Here is a 26,706-nt window from a genome sequence, read left to right as displayed (position 1 = left end):
CACTGTGGTGTTTATAAGTAAACATCTGCACACAGCCTATAAGGTGGTTATAAAAAGCTGTGCCATCTGATGTATTTATATTTGAACTTCTTGGCTTGGATTCATCCTGAGTGTGAGATTTACTTCAATTCTAGGAGTCCTTAATACCTCTTTTCTAGCTGCCCTACTACCTCCTATCGCTTTGCTCTCCACTCAAGACTTTGCCTCATTCAGTGATTGATCGATCAATTTATTTATTTATTTTAAATACTTAAATTTACTTAATTTATTTAAATAGTAAATTATTTCCACCAAAAATGAATGTTCCGTCAAACATTGAAACTGTCTGCTCTGATCTCCTTCACCATGCTTAACTTCCTCTTCCTGCTGTTTGTACTCCTTCCTACACCACCCTCCACTGTCCTCTTATTTCCCATCTCACTTGATGAGTTGTGTTTGTCTAACTCCTCTATTTGCCCCCTTGAATTTATCCCCTTCAAAGTTGTGGCTGCCTTATTCTCCTACCATTATATGTTTTCTCCACTACAAAGTCAACCTATCACCCTTCTCTGGCTCCTTCCAAATTGCCACCATTCTGCCCTCACATTTCAAAAATACTGTTTCTTGATCTATCCTGCCCCTCTCAACTACTGTCCAATTTCACTTTCTGCTCTTTGCATCCAGACTCCCCGAGTGTGCTACTTTTGGCTGTGTCCCCTCCAAATCTTCTCCTGATGCCCTTAATCTATCTTTTGCCCTCTGGTCAAAATATCCTCACCATAATCGCCAGTCTCCTCTTGCCAAATCCAAAGATCTCTACAAAGATTCTCCTTGACCTTTCTGCTGCCTTTGATACAGTGATCACTCTTTCTTGCTTGACTGTTTTTGCCCCAGGTATCCTTGATTTTTGTCCTTAGTTCTCTTCCTACCTTATTGTTCTTTCAGTGTTTCCATAAGAAACTCTTCCTTTGCTTCCCTCTCTCTTTACCAAACCTTTCTTTCCTTGAAATGTCTCTGTATCCATTGACATGGTTACCATCCATTCTGTTAGATCAGACACAGAGTCTTGGCTTTCCTTGATACCTCCCTCTCCTTTACTCTATATTCAACCTGTTGCCATTTCTTTTCCCTGTACAGTTATAACAGTAGGGCTCTACTATTCCATCCCTTGGTGAAAACTCTGGCTCATGCTCAGTCTCATGACTGCAACCACCTCTCCTTTGGACTTCTGCTATCATAACTCAGCTCTCTCATGTCTGTCCATATGTTTGTTGCAAAAATCATTCACTTCTCTTGTTGCTCACAGTGAGGGTAGTATCCAGTAGGGGCTGTGTGCCTGTGGCAGCCCCACTGACCCTGGTCAGCACACGCACAACCCCGCCAGCCCAGGTCCATGCGTGGATCCTACCGTGCGGTGGCGATATCACGCTTCCAGGGGCAAGCGCCAACCCAGTCGAAAATGTGTGTTTCTGGAAGGCACACGACCTGCCCCTTCTGGAAATGCATGTTTTCGCAGGTATCGTGGCTTGCCCCCAGAAACGCGATATTGCAGCCATGTGCGATCCCGGACTGATGGGGCTGTGCGCATGCGGTTGCAGGCCTGGTGGGGCTGGTTGCACATGCATAGCCCCTATTGGATACTACCCTATGCATCCCTAAAATCGCTATTCTGGCTTTCTGTTCCTGGAATGCAGGACAGATACCTTTTAAAATCCTCTACTGTCTTACCCCCTTATTGCTCAATACATGTATTCTGAAATGTTTCTACGTGTAACTTTCACTCTTCTAACTCCACCAGCCTCAGCTGTTTGAATGTTGCCTGCTTCTTTAAATAGTCTGCCTTTTCTTCTTTGTTGCCCTCTTGCATGGAATTGCCTCCCAGAACACCTACATGATGTTGGCTCTTCAAACCCCTTATCAAAAACTTACCTTTTCTGTTAAGCCATAGGCACAACACTTTACTCTTCATCCTGTATGGAAACTAAGCCTACGTGTTCAGCTGAATTGAATACATTTTCTCAGTTCACCCTAGTTTGTTTCCTCCCCTCTATTGCTTTGCCTGTGTCAAACCAAGACTGTAAGCTCTTTGGGAGGCAGGAACTATTCTTTTTGTTACTCTGTAAAGTGCCACACACAGTGATGATACTGTAAACACAAGATAACCATTAAAATCAGAAACCAAATATAAAACAATTAACTACTATTAAAGTCTCTGTTTATGTTCCTTTCTTTTAACTGATGTCCTGTAGTACTGAACTTTTAACTCTGGAAATCGGTCTCTTACGTGAGTGACGTGAAGAAAGCATGCTGGCACTTCTTTTGTCCTGTTGTCCATATACCTAGGAAAAGCAGGTTAACCAAAAGTCCAGGAATTTTGGCTCGCCTTGGTAGCCAAACCAACACCTGTGGTCACCAGGACCCTTTCCAAAGCATGTTTATTTTGGAAATAAATCCCAGTGTTAAGTGGGGCTTACTTACAGGTAGGTGTACATAGGATTGCAGCTTTAGCCCCTGGCCTTCCATTGTCCCTCTGCTGGGAGGTCAGGGACAATCTCTGTCCAGCTGCAAAGGTTTGGAACAAGTGATGGGAAGCAGGGATATATCTGGGTAGCAGGTAGCCTAGGTGCTTAGATCCCCACCGCTTCCCCTGCAACATGCTAGAGAGGAAGGCTAGGATTCCTTTTGTCACCTTTATCAGAGGGCAATGAAATGCTCATCCAGGTGGTGGTGGGGTGAACAGAAACATTGGACTCTTCAGTGTGATATTAATTCAGGCTGGAAACCAAGTAGATGTGGCGCTACAGAACAGGGGAAAAAACGTGCTTTGTGATCTGGTATGCTGAGGCAATTAGGAAAGAGGAAGGTCAAGCCTTTTCTGTGAGCCAAATCTGCTTTGAGTTGGAATGGACATTTCACATGCCAATAACCCAACATGACAGGCCAATTTAACCAAGAACACAAAAGGGTATAATCCATTTCATTTCACTTATGCCATTAAATTACTGAATAGGAAATGGGGTTTCTGCAATGTGATACTGAAATTGGGAAAAAGCCATCAGGTCCACAGCTGAGCAGGGCAAACAGCTATAAAGGTTCAGCAGAAACTATTTTAAGAAAAATCTGCTTCATCTGTATGTGCTAAACATTCTGAGAAAAAAAGCAAAACAAAAGCTATTAGCAATTCAGTTGCACAAGTCAGGATAGTTATTAGTGCCCTTCTAAGATTCTTCTGTGGTTCTACTTCAACATTCAAAGACTCGTGCAGAGGCAAGACGAATTGCAAAGATCTGAGATCCAGAAATCATACCTGTAATTGTACCAGCAAAAGGTTTTTTAAAAAATCTTCTGGTGAATACAGTGAGTAAGGCAACTTCCAAACTACTCCATAGGTATGCAGAACTCCTGGGGCTAAAACCTCAGGTATGCTGGCCTCCTGTATTTCCATACAAATGTGTTCAAAAGATCTGAGTTTATTGCTAATCTCCTGGGGGTACACAAGTTCTTAACCATGAATGAAGACATATTGTTTTGGTACCTGTTAAAGGACAGCCTGTCCTTGAGTTTTCTGCATTTTATTTTATTCCTTTTAAATTACAATGCAGAATCTGTTATGAAGAACTTTTTTTGTCCCATGGCACTTCTGATCCAGATTTTACTGCATTTGCCGTCAAGTGGCTTTCAGTGTTGTAGGGCTTCTCAGACCATATTTGTCTGTCTGAGACACTCCCCTGAATGTCCAAATAAGATAGGAATGCTGTTTGCACATATAATAGGGTGACATGGACTATGTGTGGAAAATACACTGGGTTTAGATAACTGGAGATTCCAAGGTTTTAGACCCTTGTGTTAAGTACTATTATCCACGTAGGCAATAGATTGTATTTATGGTCAACCAAATATATGCATATGTTGAAATAACGTAAATCTGTCTTAAAATGCTAGACCTTTAAGTTCAAAGATCATACATTAATCCCATTAATTGTTAGATAAGGGATTTTTACCCTGATGGTATGGATGTTTACTCAGAAATAAGTCCTGTTGAGTTCAGTGGGACTTACTTCCATGTAAGTGTGTTTAAGATCACAGCCTTTTCCCCTAAATACAGAAAAGGACCTAAATGCCATAACATTTTGGAGGAAGGCTTGGGGTGGGGGGGTGGGGAGGGCAAGAACAGCAGGTGAAGAGTGTGGTAGTGCTAGACAAGGAAGCAGCATTCTCCAAGTCAAGGCTGCTACAGATGAATGAAGTTCTGCAGGGCTGAAAGGAACATCTGTTATCAGAATCATTGCAATAAAACTGCTAGGGTGACCCTGTTCACATGTAACAACAACCCATGGGTTGATGGGGCTGTGCATAAGCGAGTGTACTGCCTCCCCCCAGCTTGCTGCTCACTGCTTTGCAGTTGATTTAGCAAACAATCCAGGAATACCCTGTGGTTTGTTGTTGGGTTAAAACTCTGTGTTGTTTCTTCCTCAACACAGAGTGCTGGGTTTGAATGTCATGACGAACAACTCAGAAGCGAGGTGTTCCTTGTTGTTTGCTAAACCGGGTGCAAAGTGGAAGTGACGAGCAAGCAGAGGGCCTGGCTAACCATAGGTTAATTAATTAATCTATGGTTGGTCGTTTCATGTTAATTTGGTCTACAAGTCCCATAATTGAATGTGTGAATTCAAACATAAATAAATTATAATTAAGCCTCTTCAATATTTGTGCTTGGATTTAGTGAAAAAGAACACAATGTAAAGGAGCCTGACTGGTTAAAGTAATTGATTCTGGGTCTGACTGATAATGGTTTTCAGATTAAGTCCTGATTTCCACCACTGGAGTGGAGGACTGAATGGAAGAAAAACTGATAACTTGCTGATGGAGGATTTTGTGTAACACAGTATGTGTGAAGAATTCACATTGTAATTGTTTAAGTCTAGCTTGTCTTAAAGCTTCCTAAGTTACCTTTATTTTCATTTGTGAAACTAAAATGACCTAGCTATTTATGTGCATGCTGAGCATATTCATAACAGCATGAACGTTCTCTCATACAAGAAAAAAAGGGAGATACTGTAGCCACAGTTAGCACTCAATTACCTTTTAATGAGTCAAAGGGAGACCAAGGCCAGTTGAAAAGTTTCTGAAAATGAAACTCTGGAGAGGTCCATGCGAGTTTTGGATTATTTAAGTATGCGTAAAAGTGTTTCCATCTAGTGTGTGTAGCCTTTGATGGAATTCCATAGAATCTATACTTTATACAGAGACCATCTTGTACTATAATTCTATTTTATTTGGTTATTAAAATGCTGGATTTTGGTATTGGCCATGCACTGATATAACTTGGAGCTGAACTAGACAATACATTAAATGCGTGCTTGCATTTTGACATTTTTTTTGGTGCATTATGGGGGTGGCAGGGGGAGGGTGCTGATAAAGCTTGCTGGGAATGGAGTTAACGCTTTCCGTTCATACTGCATTCTCAGCAAATTGGCTGCTGTTCCCCTTTGGAGTGAAGCTGCCATGGATGCCCGTAGCAGCTGCCCTCATGGGAGAAAAGAGAGTGATAGTTTTGACTATGGTATGGGTATGTGTGAAGAGTTAAATTCCCCCTGCTCACGTGCTGCAGGTAGGGTCTTGATTGGACTCCTTGCAGCTATTTTTTTAAACAGACATGTTAAATGTATTCATGCATTTTACATATTGACCCAGTTTGCACTTAATTGTGGAAAATAATGGATTGATTAACCCATGGTTTGCCATGGCATGTGCTGTGGCCTTTTTGAATATTCAACCGCCCATCAGGAGTTGCTGTGTGATGTCCAAACCTGGGCACTGTAGATTAATTGTGGGCTAAACAACTCACAGTTAACCTACAAGTAGTAGTTAGGTTAACTGTGGGTTGTTTAACCTACAATTAACCTATAGTGTCCTGGTTCAGACATCATGTATCAGGCCCCATCAGGGGTTGAATATTAAAAAAGGGTGCAGAATGCACCTGGCACATGCTGTAGCAAATCATGGGTTAATCAACATTATGTGCGAACCACCTCATTGGGTAGTTTGGCCCTTGGATGGTAACTTGGCCATTAGTGTACATATTTGTCCATATGAATGCTGCTAATTGTCTAGGAGTGAGAACTGAGTTGATATATTTCATAATTTGCCTCTTAAAATGATACATTCACTCATGCATTTTCCACACTTGATGCAAACAGCCATCACAGATTAAATATTGCAGATGGAGCTTTTGTATTATGTCAAACATCGTAGTTTTAAGGGAGGCAGTTCACATGTTCAAGTGTTCCTGAACACTTCAAATGCCAAGTGTTACATTTGAAAAAAGTATGTGAATGAGCCCTATTATTGCATGTACATCAAAGCTGTAACAGTTACATTCAGTTCTAACAATCAAAATAAGATGTGAACCTGGTTATTTAGTATGGATTGACAAAGCAGCAAAGTGGTGATACATACATTATTACATTTGCATTCTATGTATCCAAGTAATACATGACTGAAGCTATTTGCTGTAAAGTGTAGAAGTAATGTGGTAAGAGATGCTGTCATAGAATCATAGAACAGTAGGGTTGGAAAGGGCCTATAAGACCCCTGAGTACTACCCCCTGCTCGATGCAGGAATCCAAGTCAAAGCATCCCTGACAGATGGCTGTCTAGCTTCATCTTGAATGCCTCCAGCATGGGAGAGCCCACTACCTCCCTAAGTAGTTGGTTCCATTGTCGTATTGCTCTAACAGTGAGGAATTTTTTCCTGATGTTCAACCGGAATCTGGCTTCCTGTAAGTTGAGCCCATTATTCCGTGTCCTGCACTCTGGGATGATCGAGAAGAGATCCTGGCCTTCCTCTCTGTGGCGGTTGTTCAAGTACTTGAAGAGTGCTATCATATCTCCCCTGAGTCTTCTCTTCTCAAGGCTAAACATGCCCAGTTCTTTCAGTGTCTCCTCTTTGTTGCCCTCCTCTGAACCCTCTCTAGTTTGTCTGCAACCTGTGTGTCTATGGATTTCAAAGTTCTTAATTAGGAGATTCTTGAGTTTTGTCTGTCCCTGCACTGAACTGCAAATGCCCTCCCTCTGCATCGTCTTGCTTCACTGCCAGCAGAGCTATCAGTTTTTAAAATTTGGCATTTAAAAGATGAGTTTAATAGGGCAAGCTGTAGACCAGGAAGGAAGGGGTTACGCATGCAAGCCTCACTGACTGGGTAACTAATAACAGGAGTTTGCACTTAGGCATGGAGTAAATTAATTGCCTTGCATAGTATTGCCTCGGGGTTTGTGGGGAGGGGTCAATTTTGTTTTCCACTGGGATCATGGGTTCTTTTAAAAATTCCTTTAATTTGTAGCAGCCTCCATCTAGCTCAAACCAGTACCAAAATAGCATAGCAAAAAAGTAATGGAGACTTTTAAAAGTACCTTGTTTGTGCAGCTTGACTCTGAAGTTCATGGGCTAACATAATTAATGACGAAGTCCAAAAGGAGATTAAAGCAATTAGGGTAAAATTCCTTTCAGGCTCTGTACTTAAGCCTCTTGTTTTGGGGAAACCGTAAGGCCCATCTCAACTATCATATCTTTCCTAGCGCTTTCATGTAGGAAACTGCATGTAGATTGTGCACAAACAGTCACTGGTGAGCAGCAACTGGTTTGGTTTCCTGACATTTGTCCAACATTGAAAGATGCATATGCAATTGTTACATGTGATCTGGATATGGCATGCACACAATTTCTTATTTTTATATATTTAATACATTTGTATCCCATGTTTTAGAATATTTTCTTACAAGGCTGTCTGGAAAAATATATAAATTAAACAATTTATAACAATATAAAAACACCACAATTAAAGCAAAACACCCAGTAACAATAAGATTGAACAGCAGGAGCCAGTGGTAACAATAGCATAGCACTCCATCCAATAACCAGAGATCACAAAATACAGAAATATCACTAAACCGCCCAAGTAAAATTCTTAACATTATGAAAAGAAAACAGCAGTAATACATTTTCAGTGCACACCGAAAGGCTTGTCAAGATGGAGCCCGTTGAATCCCAGTTGGAACAGAGTTCAAGAAATATGGGGCCACTGCTGAAAAAACTCTTTCAGTTGTGCTAGCTAGCCTAATGGCTTTCACAGGTATTCATACAAACCAGGCCTCAGAAACAAGCCTCAGAATGCAGACAGGTTGATAGGGGGAAGGAGGTCCTTCAAGTAACCCAATCCCAAACCATCTAGGGTTTTAAAAGTCAATACCAGCACATCAGAACCCAGGTGGCCACAATTTGCTTCAACTGAAGTGTCTGGACCATCTTTAAAGGTAGCCCCATGTACAACACATTACTGTAGTCTGGCATAATTCTTTTAAATCAGAAAGAACTTCCCCTCTGCCCTGCAGTTATCCCTGCCCCCCTCCTACCCATGTCAAGAGAGTTCTGCATCAACTCAGTATCTAGCAGACTGGTGCTTTTTTCAGCAAAAATAATTTAATCACTTGTGATGTGTCTGTTATCAGCTGAGCACTGCTTAGAGTGGCCAAGTGATGGGTTGGTCTGAAATGGCAGTGGCATGGTCATTCTTGCCCAGGAGCTTGGGGAAGGGACAGGGCTAAGAGGGTGTTGGAAGTGCTCTCAGGCTCAGTTGCTTGGTCCTAGTACTCTTGTGCTTGACAAACTCAACTATATTCTAGTGCAGCCTTTCCCAACCTGGTGCCCTCCAGATGTTTTAGACTACAGTTCCCAGCATTCTTGACCATTGGCTATGCTAGCTGGGGCTGATGGTGGTTGAAGTCCAAAACATCTGGAGGGTTGGGGAAGGCTCTTCTAGTACTACATGTGGATGTCGTGAAAATCCCTTTTACTCCAGTCCAGGAGACATGGAGCAGCGTAAGAGATCTACAGGCATAGATAAATGCAGGGGCTCCTTTTAAAGATGGGAACATTTCCATTATTTGCTCCTAGGGCATAGTAGAATCAGAAAATGGTTTGTGTGATGTCCTACGAAGAATAAAGCAAGCCAGCTAAGAGGGGGAGGAATTCTATAATTGGATTTATTCATTTGACTGAATAACATCCCAGTGGCACTCTCAGCTTAGCGCTACTTATATAAAACTGAGTTGTCTTGGAAAAAGTGATAGAAGATCATCAAGATACTTCAGTTTCACTTGGGTTCTATTTAATATGCTGCATGATGCTATGGTGAAGTTTGAACAGCATCTCTTTGGGTGTTGCCAAAGAAAACGCCAATCTGCCTGAAATGTGAAGGGAGGGTGAATGGGAGGAGCCCTAATCAGGCCAACCTGTTGCATGATACTTATTACTGCTCTCTCTCTCAAGGGGCTTGGGCAGTGAAGGCAGGGTTCTAAACGGAGCTCTGATTTCTACAGACTGACACACAGGATGAGGGAAAGCAAATTTGTAGAAGAGGAGACTATGCTTCCTTCAAAGCTTGATGTCCGCTTTCCTTCTGCTGTGCGTTAAGTGTGGAATTTAACAGTCGCTTCTCCTAATTGAAACACTTTTGTACACAAATCGGTGTGTGTGTGTTTCCTGATGGATCTTTCAAAGAGAGATTTTTGCCCAGTATTTGTCATCATAAATTCACACTGCTGCTGTTCTCACAAGGACTGTGCTAAAGAGGTAAGAATTTCAGCTCTACTGACTTTCTTTTATTTAAGACAGATCACAATGAATCGGAGCCAGGATGCTTTTGTAAAGAACTTTGTCTAGATCTGTTCTATAACTTTCCAACTTAGGTTGTTAAACAGTGGCAATATTGGTTTCAAATTTTGAGTATGTTGTCTTGGGTATAGATGTGACATTTTAAGCTCAAAGGAATTGGAGAAAGGACAGCTGAGGCTCAAGTTTTGTGTACATCTGGCTAGGGATTTTGGTCTCCATGTAGTGGAATAGAATGTAACAAAAGGACTTAGTGTGATATATCACCTGAATGTGCAGAAACCAGGGTTTTCTTGGCCTCTGTCCTGGGCGCATCAACATATCGGTCAGCTATGTGGAAGAGATACTACTAGGAAGGGAACATGGTCCTTACGTAGGAACACAAGGATAGGAAAGTTAGAGTTGTGCAATTTTGAAGTTGATATGAGTTCTAGGAGAAAAGCTTCTCTTGCACACCAAGTGAAGGAGGCACAGGACCCAATTATAACTGTGTCTGATATATAGGTTTGGCTCTATCAGAATTGAAAGTTTCAGCTCCTGTCATTAAGTGGAGGTATTCATGCTATATGCATAGAAGGGACAAGAGTGCTTTAAGCTGACTTGACTTGTAGGTAAATAAATTATACTTGAGAAACTGAGTATTAAGGTTTTTTCATGTGATAAATACTATATTAATGCTTGTCATTTCACTATAGATTCTGTACTCTGGTGCTTAGTTGAGCAGTTAAGAACTCATTTTGGTTCTGTAGAAAATAATGTGTTGCTTTTCAGTTTATTGTTGACTTGCCATTCTGAACTCTTGGAGAAGAAAGCTTGGACTTAGTGCAGGCATATTAACCCAGGGTGCCATTTGAGCAATGTGAAAGATGAGAATTGGCCCAGAGAGCAATACTCTATTTGAGTATTACATGGTTTAAAAAATGTTTGATCTAGCAAAATGCATGTAACTGACAGAGCAGACTATAGTTTTTAAAAGTGACACATAATAGCAGCAGGAACGTCTGAAAAACTGAGCAAAGGCAGCAAATATGCAATCTGGGGGATTGTCTTTAGAGAGGAAGTATTGTAATAAGTCAGTGTTCCATTGCTGGACTCTTACTTCATGTACTTGGAAACCAGTTGAGAATGGAAGGTCTGATTCACTTAGGATTTCCTCTGTCCTGTTGCATGAAAACTACCTGTGGTGGCTTTAGTTTTTAACTAGCTGTTTTAATTGGTGCATTTGTAAAATATAATACTTGGAATTTGTATAGTGCTTTCATGTGTTCAAAGTGCTTCACATTTTACACCAATAATCCTTACACAAACCCTGAAAGGTAAGCCAGTATAATTAATCCCATATTGCTGATTTGGGGGCAGGGGGAATGGATGGAGTTGAAGCTGAGAGAGTGACTTGCCTGAGGCCACCTAGTGAGTTCAGGGCAGAAGCAAGATTTTAACTAAAGATTACACAGAATTATAGTTCTACCTCTCAGCCAGTACACTTCTCTGGTCATCTGTTTTGTTTGTTTTTTATCTTTGTATATGTTAATGCTTGAATGGCATTGAGAAACTGAATAAAGCATTTGCATTATTTGATTTAAATCAATGGATTTGATCCAGAGAAATGTATGTGGAAAGGGGCTGGCAGAATGTGACACTATGGTCCTCCACATGGCAGTCCCTGGCCCCCCCAGCATCTTCCAAAGGTTGGGGGATCCTCCTGAATGGGGTGAGCTGTGGTGTGGGGTACTGAGAGGGAAGGGAGAGATTAATGAAAATCAAGTGGCAGCCCTTCCCACAAACAGGAAGTGCATCCTTCTGATTTTGGGGAATCCCCCCCTTCAGCCCCCATCCCATTCAGGAGGATCCCCCACCCTTGGAAGGTGCTTTTTGGGGAACTGCCAATGGGAGGAGGGTGGCAAAGTTGCATTCCACATGTGATTCCCTAGCTCCAATCCATAGGGTTGGACCCAAAGATTGCTTTCCTCTGATGGAAAAAGCCATTGGAAGAAGGAAGCCTTTGAATCCAGTCCAATTAATAATGTATATTATTGACACTAGTATTGTAGAGTGCAAAACGTATTAAATGGAAAGACTGAGTTAAAAAGATAGATCTTTGAGCCACGGATTTAAAACCTCAGATGTCACATATAAAAGAAGTCTGGGGATGCCTCTTTAGTTAAAAAGGGCTTAAATCCCTTAACATTTAAAAATGGGGAAAAGTTAATTATTTTAAGTACTTATAAAAACTGAAGAAAACAGGCACCATTTTGGAATGGGAATTTGTCCTTTACTTAAGATGGGGCCTGCTGCAACATATATATTCACCATCTAAAAACAAGGTAAGCATGTGTTTTCTTCATCACTGTTTTAGTAATATGCAAATTTATGCAGATCTAATCAGTTAACTCATTTGATCAAGATTTTAAAGATCAGGTTTGTTATTGTTGCATGTGGACCTTTATTTATGTAGTGTGCCATCAGGGTATAGGGTGCTTTACATAATAACATAAGCACAAGACCAGGAGTTTTCAGTCTGGATTGTGAGTTCACTTCTGTTTGTATTTAGAGATGACTTTTGCTGCTGTGATCAATCCCTTTATGCTGTTGCAGTTGGATAGGAGTAAGCTTTATTTGCTTCCCCACCATCCACCACCTAAATGTCTGATCCTTCTGAGCAACTGGGAAACAGGGTTTATTTCTGTAATGCAATTAACATGGGTGCTTTTCACTGAAACTTGTATTCCTAAAAGAGTAGAAGCAATTTATCAGGGACCTGTGGCCTTTGCTGATAAGATATTAAAAGTGCCCTTGTAAAAGTAAATTTAATAGGGCAAAATGGTGATTAAATGTGTCTTGAAATCCCAGTCAGACAGTAGCTTGTACTGAATTGTAGTTCATAATATCAACAGGTTTTTAATCTTTTGCATTGTTCCCCAAATTCCAAGTTGGTTGTTGCTACCCAGATAATTTTACTGCTCAAAGTGCTAATTTGGACAGGGATTTAAATCCTCTGTAAATACATGCTCGTTTAGGAAATGTTCTGGGACAAAAGCTTATTTACAAAGTAAAGTAGAGCCTAGGTCAGAGAGAACATATAAATTATACCTCATGTGAATGTAATTCTGGCCTTATCAAATATTAATCATGTAAGAGTTAAACATACACATGGTCCTACAGTAAACATACACTTTAGCTTGCAATATACTATCCCATTCTGTTACATCTATTGATATGACCCCCCCTTTCTCCTGCCTCAGTGAAATGTTTTGCACCATGTCAATGAAGAAGTTGCTTCTTTGTGTGTTGGTATCTTGGATATGGAGTATCAAGGTGAGGTTATAGGTGTTCATATACAGATATTTGACATTTAACACTGTGTTTTGGGCATAATCTTTATTTTGCTATGAGTGACTGCTCACTCATGTGAAGTATGGGTATATTGTTGTAAGTAGCTGATAAACCTAAAATGTATCCTTGGAGAGGGTAAAGAGTCCTACTGTTAGAGATAGCCTACTAAGTGAAATTTATTAAACGGAATCGTAAGCAGAAGCTATTTAGAGACTGGGTTCACACGTAACAAGAAGCCACCATGAGGGAATTTTCCTATGGGGTTTTTTGTTGCTGTGGTGGCTGCCATTTTGAATATTGAAGCTGTAGCGGGGGTGCACCATAGCTTGTTGCATGCGAACCTAGCAAAGGTGGGTTGTTGGGGTACTTGACAAGCTACTGAGAACCCATGGGCTGTTTTAGGGTTGCGGGTGGCTTGTCAGACACCCCAACAACCCACCCTCACCAGGTTTGCACATAACAACAAGCTGCGGTATGCTCTCGCTGTGACTTGAATATTCAAAATGGTAGCAGTCATGGCAACTAAACTCCTCCATAGGGAAATTCCTCCACAGTGGCTTCTTGTTACATGTGAACCTGCCCAGTGAGTTAATGGCAGTCTTTCTTTATTTAAGAAGTGTGCTGGAAACTTTCTAAGAAGCAGCAGTCTTTTGGGACTGTTAACTTACACACCTAGCTACTCTTGATGGAGATGCAGAGAGGGAATACTTTGTTCAAGAGTTACTATGCTTTTCTGAAACCTAAATGTTCTGTATGGTCTAAAGTGTTGGTCCAACTGATGAGTTTGGGGGATGGTGCAGCACAACCATCTTTTGAAAAGGAAAGATGCTGTGTGTGTATGTGTGTTGGACATAAAACCATGAGCCTTGGGGTTGTGCTCCCTCCTTCTCAGATGCAATCAGAAGGAGGAGATGGGAAGCATCTGCTTCCATTTTAAACTACCCACAATTTGTCCTTTTTGTCCAAACCCAGAGATGAAGTTAGTTTAAACTATCGTTTAATAGTTTAAACTGAAGAAGCCAGGATCAGGAACCATGATCCTGGCTTGTTAGGATAAATCATAGCTTAAACTAGCCAAAGTTTCAGGTTCAAACAGAAGGACACACTGAGCTTAGTTTAAAATGGAAGCAGATGTGCTGGAGTGAAGAGCAGGCTTGTGTATTTTAAGCTATTTTAGCATTACATCTGAACCAGGTCACTGACAGAAGGAGAATGAGAAAGCAAAGGAAGAGAGAGGATAGAGATGGATATAATAAAAGCAGCAGTATATAAGCCAAAAAACCCAACAACCCTAAAATTGGATCCCATTTTGTCGATTGATATTAAGGATAAGTCCTGAATCTGGAAAAATTGCAAACCACTTCTTTGGTAAAACATTTTTTAGCAAACCTGAATCACTTCATACTCGACATCCTACTCAACAACTATGGGGTCGGTTGTCCTGTGGAGTTGCTGTTTCTTCTTCTTCTTCGTTGTCGTCGTCGTCTTCTTCTATATACACTAAAAAGCCATCAAGGCTTTAATTTCACAGCAATTAAAACAAAATCTTAAAGCAATAAAAATTTTAAAAATTAACACAGAATATTAAAACTACATAAGTTAAAAAGATGTTTCTAAAAATGAGGAAAGTGGAAGCCAATTGTAGTTATTGAGGGGAGTGGAGACCATAGGTTGGGAGCAGCCCTAGAGAAAGCCTTTCATGCATGCCTGACAAATGGGCCTCTGTGGGTAGTGGTGCCTTCAAAAGGGCCTCTCCTGCAGACCTTGATACGTGGGTGGGTTCATAATGAGAAAGGTGGTAAGAACATAAGAGTCATGTTGGATCAGACCAAAGGTCCATCTTGTACAACATTTTGTTCATACAGTGTCGCCCGGCGGAGCTTTTCCGAGTGGTTCGCGGCCTGTTACATTCTGGGCCAGGGAGAGAGACGGTGGAACCCTCGGTAGCACGCTGTGACGGGTTTGCGCGGCACTTTGAGGATAAAGTCGCTCAGATTCGTCATGAATTGGACACCACGATTAATGCAGTTCCATTGGTAGAGGCGTTCAGAGCACCGTCTGGTCCAGTTTTATTGGATGAGTTTCAGTTACTGAGGCCTGAGGATGCGGACAAGGTGCTTGGCCAAGTCCGATCGACCACTTGTGTGCTTGACCCTTGCCCTTCATGGCTTATTAAATCAAACAAGGAGGGGTTGTCCGGCTGGGTCCAGGAGGTTGTAAATTCCTCCTTGAGAGAGGGAGTGGTGCCTGCCGCTTTAAAAGAGGCAGTAATTAGACCACTCCTGAAAAAGCCTAACCTGGACCCAGAGGATGTTAACAATTATAGGCCAGTGGCCAACATCCCCTTCCTGGGCAAGGTGCTTGAGCGGGTGGTTGTAGGACAGCTCCAGGCACTCTTGAATGAAACGGATTATCTAGATCCATTTCAATCGGGCTTCAGGCCTGGTTTTGGAACGGAAACTGCCTTGGTCGCCCTGTGGGATGACCTCTGCCGGGAGAGGGACAGGGGGAGTGCGACCCTGTTGATTCTCCTGGACCTCTCAGCGGCTTTCGATACCATCGACCATGGTATCCTTCTGGATAGGTTGTCTGGGTTGGGAGTTGGAGGCACTGCACTACAGTGGTTCCGCTCCTACTTGGATGGCCGATTCCAGAAGGTGGTGCTGGGGGATTATTGCTCTGTGCCATGGCAATTGTGCCATGGGGTTCCACAGGGCTCTATTCTATCCCCCATGCTGTTTAACATCTACATGAAACCGCTGGGGGAGGTTATCCGGAGGTGTGGGCTGAGGTGCCATCAATATGCGGATGACACCCAGCTCTACCTCTCTTTCTCATCAAAACCAGGTGAGGCAGTGGCTGTTCTGAACCAGTGCCTGGGCACGGTAATGGACTGGATGAGGGCCAATAAACTGAAACTCAATCCAGACAAGACGGAGGTACTGTTAGTGGGTGGTTCGTCTGCCCGGCTAGGTGATAATCAACCTGTTCTGGAGGGGGTTGCACTCCCCCTAAAGGATCAGGTTCGTAGTTTAGGGGTGCTCTTGGATCCAGAACTGTCACTTGAGGCACAGGTGAACTCAGTGGCACGGAGCACTTTTTATCAGCTTAGGCTGGTATACCAACTACGCCCTTATCTGGACAGAGATAGCCTAGCTACAGTTATCCATGCTCTGATAACTTCTCGTCTGGATTACTGCAATGCGTTATACGTGGGGCTGCCTTTGAAAACGGTCCGGAAACTTCAGCTGGTCCAAAATAGGGCAGCAAGATTGTTAACAGGGACTGGCCTGCGAGCTCATATTATGCCAGTACTTTTCCAGCTGCACTGGCTGCTGGTCCATTTCCGGGCCCGATTCAAAGTGCTGGTGTTAACATTCAAAGCCCTTAACGGCTTGGGGCCAGGTTACCTGAAGGATCGCCTCCTCCCATATGTGCCTGCCCGGACCTTAAGATCATCATCAGCAGCCCTTCTCCGTGAGCCCCTGCCAAAGGAAGTGAGGCGGGTGGCTACTAGGAGGAGGGCTTTTTCTGTTGTGGCACCCCGGCTCTGGAATGAGCTCCCTAGTGAGGTTCGCCTGGCGCCTACATTGTACTCCTTTCGGCGCCAGGTGAAGACCTTTTTATTTTCCCAGGCATTTTAGCTTTCTAAATTTTTATCTTTGCTGTTTTTAATCTGTATTTTAAATTCCTGTACTGCTGCTAGGTTTTATTGTGGTTGTATTGTTATATTGTGGTTTTAATGTTCTATATATTTTAAATTGTTTTATTGTGTGTTGTTTGGTTTTAGTTTTTGTGAACCACCCAGAGAGCTTCGGCTATTGGGCGGTATAGAAATAAATAAATAAATAAATAAATAAATAAATAAATAAATAAATAAAACCAGCTGCCTGTGACGTGAATGCAAAAGCACCCTCTCGCTCCTGTTCCCCAGCAACTAGTGTATGTAGGCATACTGCCACTCATACTGGAGGTAGCATATAGCCTTCAGGACTAGTAGCCATTGATAGCCTTATCCTCCATGAATTCCTCTAATCCCCCTTTAAAACTATCCAAATGGGTGGCTGTCACTACATCTTGTGGTACATCTTGTGATAAATTCCATAGTTTAACTATGTGCTGTGTGAAGAAGTACTTCCTTTTATGTGTCCTGACCCTGGGTTCTAGTACTATGAGAGGGAGAAAATGTCTCCTATGCACTTTCTCTACACCTGCATAATTTTGTACATCTCTATCATGTCTCCCCTCATTTGTCTTTCCTCTAAGCTAAACAGATGTTATAATGTTTCCTCATAGGGGAGTTACTTCAGCCCCTTGATCAGTTTACTTGCCCCTTTCTACACTTTTTCTAGCTCTACAATATCCTTTTTAGGTGTGGTGACCAGAACTGGTCCGTTAGATAGTCAGGCCCTAAGCTGTTTAGGGCTTTAAAGGTTAAAACCAACACCTTGAATTCAGCCCAGAAAGCAATTGGCAACTGGTGCAGTAATATCATCCCAATATCATGAGCTGGTAAACTACTAATGTCTAAGTTAATCAGGGTCCATTCATTTTTATGGGTTATACCACTTTAAGTGCACTGGAGTAGATCTTTTTTCCTGTGTGTAAATTTCCCCTGTGTAAACAAACAAACAAACATACCCCATTACGAAGTACTGCACTGGTCTGTCTGACCTCCAGAGGAATTCTTACTGTAGGGGGTCAGTTCTTCTCTGTTGGCTTTATTTTGGCACAGGAGTTAATTAATTAATTACATCTCTGTACTGCCCAATAGCCAAAGCTCTCTGGGCATTTCACAAAATAAAACCAACATAGTGCAAATTTATTAAAGGCAAAACTGAAGTACTTTGGCCCCATAATGAGAAGACAGGCTACCCTGGAGAAGATGCTGATGCTAGGGAAAGTGGAAGGCAAAAGGAAGAGGGGCCGACCAAGGGCAAGATGGATGGAGATATTCTGGAGGTGACGGACTCGACCTTGGGGGAGTTGGGGGTGGTGACGGCCGATAGGAAGCTCTGGCCTGGGCTGGTCCATGAAATCACGAAGAGTCGGAAGCGACTGAACGAATAAACAACAACAACAACAGTGCAAATTTGCCATACTGATGTCTTATTTGTAATATTCTTTTGTGTGTGGGGTGTGTGTAATGTATGGGGCTATTTGGATACATTGGATCCCTTCCATTCATTATTTATTGTGAGTTCACTATTTCATCTTGGCTTTTTAAAATTTTTGTTTTGCTTTTTCTTCTATTTTGTCCTCCAGGGCTCCCCAGTAGCCCATTGAGGATTTCCTAATTGATGGCTTGTATATTTTCCTCAGTCACATGCCCCAAGTGTTTTTGCCATTAGCAAAATAGATGCTCACTGTTCTATGTGCTTTTTTTGTTACAAAGTTGACCTTATGGGGTCCAGTGTACCTCAGTAGTTAGTGTTGGACTACACTTTTGGAATGCTATACCAATAAAATCTATTTTTAATGTTAATCTGGAGTAATTTTGAAATAGTTCATATCTGTAACTCCAGCTAGGTCTTTAAAGAGATCGATTGGATCACAGTAGCAGATTGCTTCTGTCAAAACAAACGGTGTAGGAAGGTTAAAAATTGGTTTCTAGTCCTCTGGGTTGCAGCAACATTTAAAAATGCAGTGGCAAAAATGCAAGTTCAAGGAAGGAATAAGCTTATTTTTTCAGTATTAGGATCATAAGTTCATACATTTATTACTTTTAAGTGCTTGTCCAGGTTTTGCACACTTGACTGTAACTATTTCAGCTAAGAAAATGGTAGAATGTGTAAAGTCAGTGAGGCTGAACAAATTGCTCATCTGTTGGCTATTGAAAAGAAAAGAATTGCTTTGCTAGTGAGTTGGAGAGAGAAATCATGAGTGAAATCACCCTTGAATCTCCTGTACATAAAGAACAAAGCTAACTGATCACGTGACTTGGAACTGTCTTGCTATAACTGAATGTCACCATTTATTATGATACACTTCATCAGAGGTGCAAATAGGGTTTTTGTTGTTGTTATCATATTTCTCCATTGCTGCTTCTGTGTTTTCAGGGGGTCAAGCCAGCCAGCTTTGATAAAGTAGCGATTCCTGAAGTAAAGGAAATTATTGAAGGATGTATCCGGCAAAACAAAGATGAAAGGTAAATATTTGTTCCACTTGAGCTAGGCAGTAGAAGTGGAGCAGTTCTGATTTAAAACCGTTTAGGTATTCTGTAGTATAACGTAGTGTAGCGTGTTATTTCTGAATGGTCAACTATGTCAGGGGTGGGCAGAAGGTAGATCTCAGTCTACTGGTAGATCTCTAGGTGATCTGCACCTAGAAATTGGCAAGAATTTCTGACTCCCAATTATATAACAACAGTAGCAACAAAATTACCCCCTCCCCCCAAAACAAACCATGGGGTTGTCTCATTTTGAGACAACTGAACCAATGCATGGCCCGACACATGAAGCAGGATATACCCTTGATTTGGTCTTTGCTCCAAGCTGTGAGATGAGTAGTCTGAAAATGGGGGTGAGGTGGGGTGGGGTGGTCAGACTGTTTCCTGGTGAGATTTGAATTCAGTGTTACTTCCCTCCTACAGGGATGAGGGGACCCATTTGAATGGCCTGCCCCAGGAGACGGATGGAATCCAATGGATTTCTGAATGCTCTTGGGGATTTTCCAGTGGAGAGATCTGGTGATCCAGCTGAGGCCCTAGTTTCATTGTGGAACAGTGAGATGCGGAGGGCCATCGGCTCGATTGCATCTGAGTGCCCTATCTAGTGCTGTAGAGCCTGTTCTGCTCCTTGGTATATTGGGAAGCTGTGATCAATGAAACAGGCTGGACATCAGCTAGAGCCCAAATGGCCTAAGACTCGAAGTGAAGACAACTGATCGTGTTCTAGAGCACATAATTGTGCCTGTTGTGTGGTGGTGCAGGCTACAAAGAAGGCGTACTTCGCTGCCTCCATTGTGTCCTCAAGTAGCCATCCAGAGGAGCTCTTCTGGGTGGTCCAGGGGTTGTTAACTCTCTCCCTAAGTGAATGGATCCCTGGTCCTTCAAGAACCCACTGTGACCTTTTGGCATCACATTTTGAGGACAAAATCGCTTGTCTCTGCAATGAGCTTGATGCTGTTGTTAGCACAGCTCCAGTTGAAGTGTCCTACGCCACCATCTGCCCAATTTTGTGGGATCAGTTTCAGGTGCTGTGGCCTGATAACATGGACAAGATTCTTACAGCAGTGTGACCGACCATGTGCCCTCTTTATCCTTGTCTTTGCTGGGTAATAAAAGATAGCCAAGGGAATATGACTGGGTGGGTCCAGGGAGTGGTAAATACATTCTTTGCATGAAGGGGTGGTTCCTGCTCTCCTTAAGGAGGCAGTGGTGTGACCACTCTTGAGGAAATCCACTCTGGACACAGTGCTATCTGACAACTACCGCTCAGTCTCAAATACCCTCTTTTTGAAGGTACTTGAGAGTGTACGGCAGAGCAACTGCAAGCACTCTGGGAGGATGCTGATTATCTAGACCAATTCCAGTCTGGGTTTCAACCTGGTTGCAGGACTGAATCAGCCTTGGCTGCCCTGATGGATTACCTTTATTGGTCGAGGGACGGGGAGTGTGACCCTGCCAATTCTGCTGGATCTCCCATTGGCTTTTGATATCATCATCCATGGTAACCTCCTGGATCAACTCTGTGGGTTGAACATTGGAGGCACTGTGTTACAGTGGTTCTGGTCTTTCCTGCAGGGTTGATATCAGAGAGTAATGTTGGATGACCATTCCTTGGCCCTTTGCTAATTGAGGGTTCCTCAGGGCTTTTGCAGAGTATCATCTTGTCCCTGGTGTTGTTCAACATCTATATGAAGCTGCTTGGAGCAGTCATTAGGGGATTTGGAGCCAAATGCCATCAGCGTGCTGATGACACAGAGCTCTGACTCCCGGTGACATCTGAATCAGGTGAGGCTGTGCAAGTCCTAGACTCAGTAATGGGCTGGATGAAGGCCAATTAACTGAAGCTCAGTCCTGGCAAGAGGGAAGCTGAGTGGTTCCCGAGTCTGGGAGATAGTCTTATTGCCTGTTCTCGGTGGGGTTCCATTCCCTTTGAAAGATCAGGTTTGTAGTCTGGTGGTACTCCTAGATCCTTCATTGTCACTGGAGTCCCAAGTGGTCATGGCAGCTTGGAGTGCCCTGGTTCACCAGCTATGGCCTCTCCTGGACAAGGATAGCTTGGCCACAGTGGTGCATGTGGCAAGAGCAATTCAGAAAAAACTATATGTCCAGCTAAATGTAAATGATTTGCATACTTCAAGAACTATGCAACTTGTTGCAGAATCTCTGGTATTGAGTGTGTTAATCTAGGCCCCTGTTCATACCTGCACAAACATCTTGAAAAGAGGTATGTATTCCAAAATATCCAAAGTCAAACATCTACTATTACTTTTTTTTTTAAGTGGCATTGATGCAGTGTGTCTTGGAACAAGATATAATTCTTAAATGGAATATGTGCAGATCAGTTGGAAAATGGGGGAATAGCTTTGTGTACTGTGCTCCTAGGTGAAAGCTTAACATTACTTCTGTTTTTTTTCCATCCCTCTTTTGTTCTTTCCTTTCTCTTACGTTCAGGTATGCTATCAAGGACCTTCTGAATCATGCATTCTTCCAGGAAGAGACTGGTGTGCGGGTAGAGCTAGCAGAAGAAGATGATGGAGAGAAAATTGCTATTAAGCTCTGGTTACGAATTGAAGACATTAAAAAACTTAAGGGCAAATACAAGGACAATGAAGCGATAGAATTTTCTTTTGACTTGGAGAGAGATGTCCCAGAGGATGTAGCACAGGAAATGGTAGGTCATGAGGAGATTAGATGATTGTCTAGGTGTAGCGCTTGAATAACTGAGGTTTAGAGGCTGTTTGACCTATTTGCAGTTTGATTACTGACATAAAAATGAACACTTTGAAAAGAGGCTGTGATACATAGAGTTGCAGGGCATTGATTGAATTATGTGGGGGAAGGTACAGAAGCTCTTAATGAAACCCACCAGCCCCATCCTCTACCTCTTCCCAATTTTAGCTAAATTATGCCTGCCCCTATGGCCTTCTAAACACATTAGCTGGGGAGGGGCAGTCACAAAAAGCAAGAGGGCTGGACCCCCACTTCCCCTTCTGTAACTTGAGCATTGCTGCAGAGGTAGCTTTGACTTTGTTCCTCCTACCCCAACCACTTCCCTTGCATACTGTGCAAAAGCCTGCGATTTCAATGGCAGGAGCTGCTGTATTGGAGGAGTAGGTGCAGAAGTACAGTTGTGAGTGCACACAAGCCCTTGTAGTATGTGCCCCAAAGTAAAATGGTGTCAAACTTTAGCATTTTCTAATCAGGGTTTATTACTTTTGATAGGCAAAATTACTTTAAGGATTGGCAGAACCATTAAGTAGACCCATATTGTGTCCATAAATTAAGGGCTGTATCTGCCTTCTGTACACTGGAAAAAAACATTTTTTCAGTAATAGCTAAATCCCATAGTTTTCTTGACTAAAGAATTATCAGTACACTTTGAGCTTTCTAGAAGCATTAATAGTCTATCTAGTTACTTTAGGTACGATGGATGCATGTCAAAACATGATATCCCAGAAGGATTACTAAAGGGAATTCAACAACTCCTATCCAATTGTCAGTTTAATAGTACTGTAACACTTGTTTCAAAAAGTTCTAAATTTTAGAACACTTCCATCATATCTGCTCACTTTCCAACATACTTTGTACTTTTTACCTTGGAGGATAAAAATTTAAATGTAGTTAGGATTTTGCATCAAGCTTCTCTTCAGTTAAGAGAGGGGGGCAGATGTTGTTAGATCCCCAGTGTTAGTTTATATGACATTTCAAGGCAAAGTCTTCTCAAGGCAATTTACAATGTAGAAAGTATAAAAATAGAAATGTAATTAACTTAAGACAGCATAAAGCTTTCACTTCAGTAAAAATATTAGCACTTAAAATTCCAGTTTATAAAAAGAAGACTAGCATCAATATTCAATTAAAAGGAGACTGAAACATTCAGGTCTTTAAGGCCTGTTTAAAAATAGTAAGAGAGGGAGCCAGACATATTCCCTCAGAAGGACATTCCATAAAGATGGGGCCACCACAGAATGGGCTCACCAGCCTTATGGACCATACTAGCGGGCCCTTGAGCAGGGCCTCCATAGGTGATTTTATTGGCTGTGCAGGTGTAGGTAGTCCTTTATATAACCTGGTCCCAGGTCATTTAAGAGTTCAACATGTGTATACTCCCTGTCTGCAGATCCACTTGCTAGATCACTGCCATGTATGCAAGAGTATGCTGCACTGGGTAAAAGATCCCTCATCAAATGCTCAGAGTGTGGTTCTCCATGCTGGATTGAGTCCATGTGTGTACTTCTGAACAGATGGTTGGGGCAGCCATCTTTGATGCTACCAGTCATCTATTAGGGGGTTACTAATAGCTCCAGAACTGATAGCTGTTGACGATGACTACACTGTTCAATGGGTATGCTGATTTAGTTGCTCATACACCATTGCATATGGGCCACCCATTGGTCTGCATGTGGGGATTTTCTTTGTTTTACAGGTGACGTCTTGTTCTTTATGACAGGATCTTTCAGTATATTTGGAAGGATACTGCCTTGATTTTCTTTTTTCAGTAAGATTTTTTCAGAAGATAATTTTGTTTAAACAGTATAACATGTCTTACTGGGAAATACTGAAAAACTGGCACCCTAACTCCATTTTCTTGTGTTTAATATGTAGTTGTAGAAACCTAACTTTACCATTGTCTGATGGTGTGAACCATCCACTTTTCAGGTTGAATCTGGGTATGTCTGTGAAGGGGATCACAAGACAATGGCCAAAGCTATAAAGGATAGAGTGTCCTTGATTAAGCGAAAGAGGGAGCAGCGTCAGTTGGTGAGAGAAGAGCAGGAGAAAAGAAAGCAAGAAGAAGTCAGTCAGAAGCAGCAGATAGAGCAGCAGCAACAAGCAGGTGCTGCCCAGCAAGGAACAAAACATGCCACGCCTGCCACTGGCATCAGTGCCATCTCCACTACTTCAACATCTGTTTCTACACAAGTAGAGCCTGAGGAACCAGAGGCTGATCAGCATCAACAGCTGCAATTCCAGCAGCCCAGCATTTCTGTCTTATGTAAGTATTGTCTGTACATGCCACCCGACCACCATTTAAAAAAAAACAACTTTGGTGATCCCTTGGGCAGTGGGAGGTAAACTCAGATTAGCGTTGGCTATGGCATATCGTCTGGTACATTTCATTCCAGTGAAGTGGTACTATAAGTTGAATGCAGTATTATCACTTTTGTTGAAAAAGAAGAAGAATTTGCACATGCGGTGCAATCTTTGCTGGCTCATCACAGCTAATGTTCAAAGGTGAGCACTCAACCTTAAAGCAGCTCTTGCAATCAGGAAGTAGTTGCAGCACAACCCAAAGCACTGTTGCTGATGTTTTCATGCCTCCCAGACACAACTAAAAGTTGGCAGAGCTTATTTAGAGGATTGTCACCATCTGTATCAAGCAGCTAATCACCTCAACATGATACCCTTAAAAGACAAAACAACCCCCCCAAACCTCCCCCCACCCAACCTATGGATGAGAACAATGCAGCTGGGGATTTCTTTTTCTGTGCTTACGAATACAACTGACAGTGCTTAACACAGAAGTAGAACAGACTTCCAAAATACTGTATGGTGTTCACCAAGCTCACTGAATGGAGTGAGCAATCTCAGCAATGTGTTTTCCCCAGCTAGTGGCACTGTAGAAGTTGTGTGCTCTCCCCAATCCCTGACTTAGTCTTCTGGGAGGGTGAGGGAGAGTGGTGTTACAGAGCTATGGTTTCTGAGGCTAAAAGCTGGATCAGTCCTTATAACTGTTCGCTCTGTTTCCCCATCAGGGGAAGGACAGCCCATCATTATTGTGGTGAGAGTGTGGGCAGGTGCAAGTTTGGCAGTTGATTTGTTTTCCTTGCTGCAATTGGTACTCATCCCTGGTTGTGGAACTGCCTTCTAGCTGAATGCATTTGATTCTTATAGTACAGGCCTTCAGATGGGTCTTAAATGCATTTGGTTCAGATGGTCTTGAATAAGGATTTTAGTGGGGCTTTTGTGAACTTGCTGAAATGTTTAAACTGCAATTTTATGAAATGGTTTTGGCCTACAGTTTTTAGTCTGCTGTTTTATATTTAAGTTATTGGATGTTTTAATGTATTATATATGATGGTTGTAAGCTGTCTTGTGAGATCTATGTCCTAAAGGGTGGCCTAAAAATATTTAAATGTAAAAATTCTAGGCAGAGCAGTGATTGGGGATCTAGAAGGTTACAGTAAAAATGTACTGGATAATATATTGGAATTGTCCAAGAAGTTCTCTGTAACACGAACATTGAATTTTACAGTGGTACTTCTGTCCATAGTGGGGGACATGATCCAATAACATTCATTTATTTGCCCCAAAGTGTACAGGATTAGAAGATTATTAACTTTTTGATTTATAGAGAAAAGCTCTCATTACCCTAAAGGTATCTGAGTGATAAGGATGAACAGTATGTGTCTGTGAGCCTTCTAAAAGTTGCTTCCTGCCTAGCAGCCAACTTCTAACTTTGTTATAGAAAAACTAACTGAAAAGTCACCTGTATGTCACAGCAAGGCATTATTGGAGCAAATGCTGTAGTTTAACTAAGATGGTGCCTTTTAAGTTTACAGCCACTGGGGAAGATTTCTACCTGTGTCTGGTGCAATCAGGGTGTGTGTTGAATGGCTGAGCTTCTCTGGGAGGAGCGTTAAGACTGAGGATAACTTGGCGATAACCTGTTGTGTGCCTGAAAGAGGAGTTAATCTGGTGACTTCACATCTTGATCACAAGAGCACTTAGCCAGATACAAAGACTGTATTTTTCTGTGGAAGAGAACATGCTGTTGTTGTACCATCTGAATTACTAACAAAGTGGTTCCTGGCATTTTAGTAGGTGCTGGTCGCATTTGGCTATAATACTAAACCATGGCTTATTTAACTTAAGTGTGGTTTATATGTTCAAACCTGGCCTGACCAGCTAAGTATGGTTTGTGGCCAATGAACCATTGTCTGAAATCATGATTTGAAATTAGCTTTTGAATCTCTGCGTGCATTATCTTGCTGTTGTGGCTTAATCCTAGTTTGTTATGGCATACAGCCTGGTTATACAGATGTGAGGCAAGAGCAGTTAGAAAACACAACCACTCATGCAACTAAGAGTTTCACGGGTGCTTTTCCAGACCTTGCCCTCCACAACCTGCTTGGCAACAGGTTCATTTCCCTGCTCACCTCCTCACTGACAAGCCCTTCCTTTCCAGTCAGCCTACTTAGCTCTGTTTTAGCAGGGGGGAGGGGGGAATGTAAAGGGATCATATACTTTTACTATTTATTTATTCATTCATCTCTAACTCTGTCATATCAATGGTGTCTAAGTTGGAATAGATACAAGCCTACAAAATGTTCAGCAAATCAATCACAGCAGGTCTTTGAGGGTTCAAGTTGTTGCATCCCAGGGCCCACACAAAGAAGCCCCTTCACCATCCAAAAAAGCTCCACTGGAAGACATAGAGCAGACACAGTGATGGCGAAGTGAGATCTCTGTTGCCACCTTCACTACCACAGAATAGAATTGAAGATGGATTCTTAACTGTGCTTGGTCATATTTGTCACAAGTCTTTTGCCAT

At 42.2% G+C, this 26,706-nt stretch overlaps 1 protein-coding gene across 3 annotated transcripts in view; it reads left to right on the top strand.

Moving 5' to 3' along the window:
- The window catches only part of WNK1 (WNK lysine deficient protein kinase 1), a 166,821-nt gene that overhangs the window by 74,269 nt on the left and 65,846 nt on the right, over nt 1-26,706 (top strand). For all 3 annotated transcript variants that reach the window (XM_084809331.1, XM_084809330.1, XM_084809333.1), the window contains exons 5-7: nt 19,042-19,130; nt 21,603-21,822; nt 23,811-24,147. In XM_084809331.1, coding sequence (XP_084665457.1) covers nt 19,042-19,130; nt 21,603-21,822; nt 23,811-24,147 — 646 coding nt within the window. The remainder of the gene's footprint in view (nt 1-19,041; nt 19,131-21,602; nt 21,823-23,810; nt 24,148-26,706) is intronic.

This window comes from Heloderma suspectum, chromosome 7, assembly GCF_057233095.1.
Source record: "Heloderma suspectum isolate Gila_16-S chromosome 7, 16-S_ref, whole genome shotgun sequence".
Classification (NCBI taxonomy): domain Eukaryota; kingdom Metazoa; phylum Chordata; class Lepidosauria; order Squamata; family Helodermatidae; genus Heloderma; species Heloderma suspectum.
The sequence above is the reverse complement of the archived record's forward strand: the minus strand, read 5'-3'. Positions and strand labels throughout refer to the sequence as shown.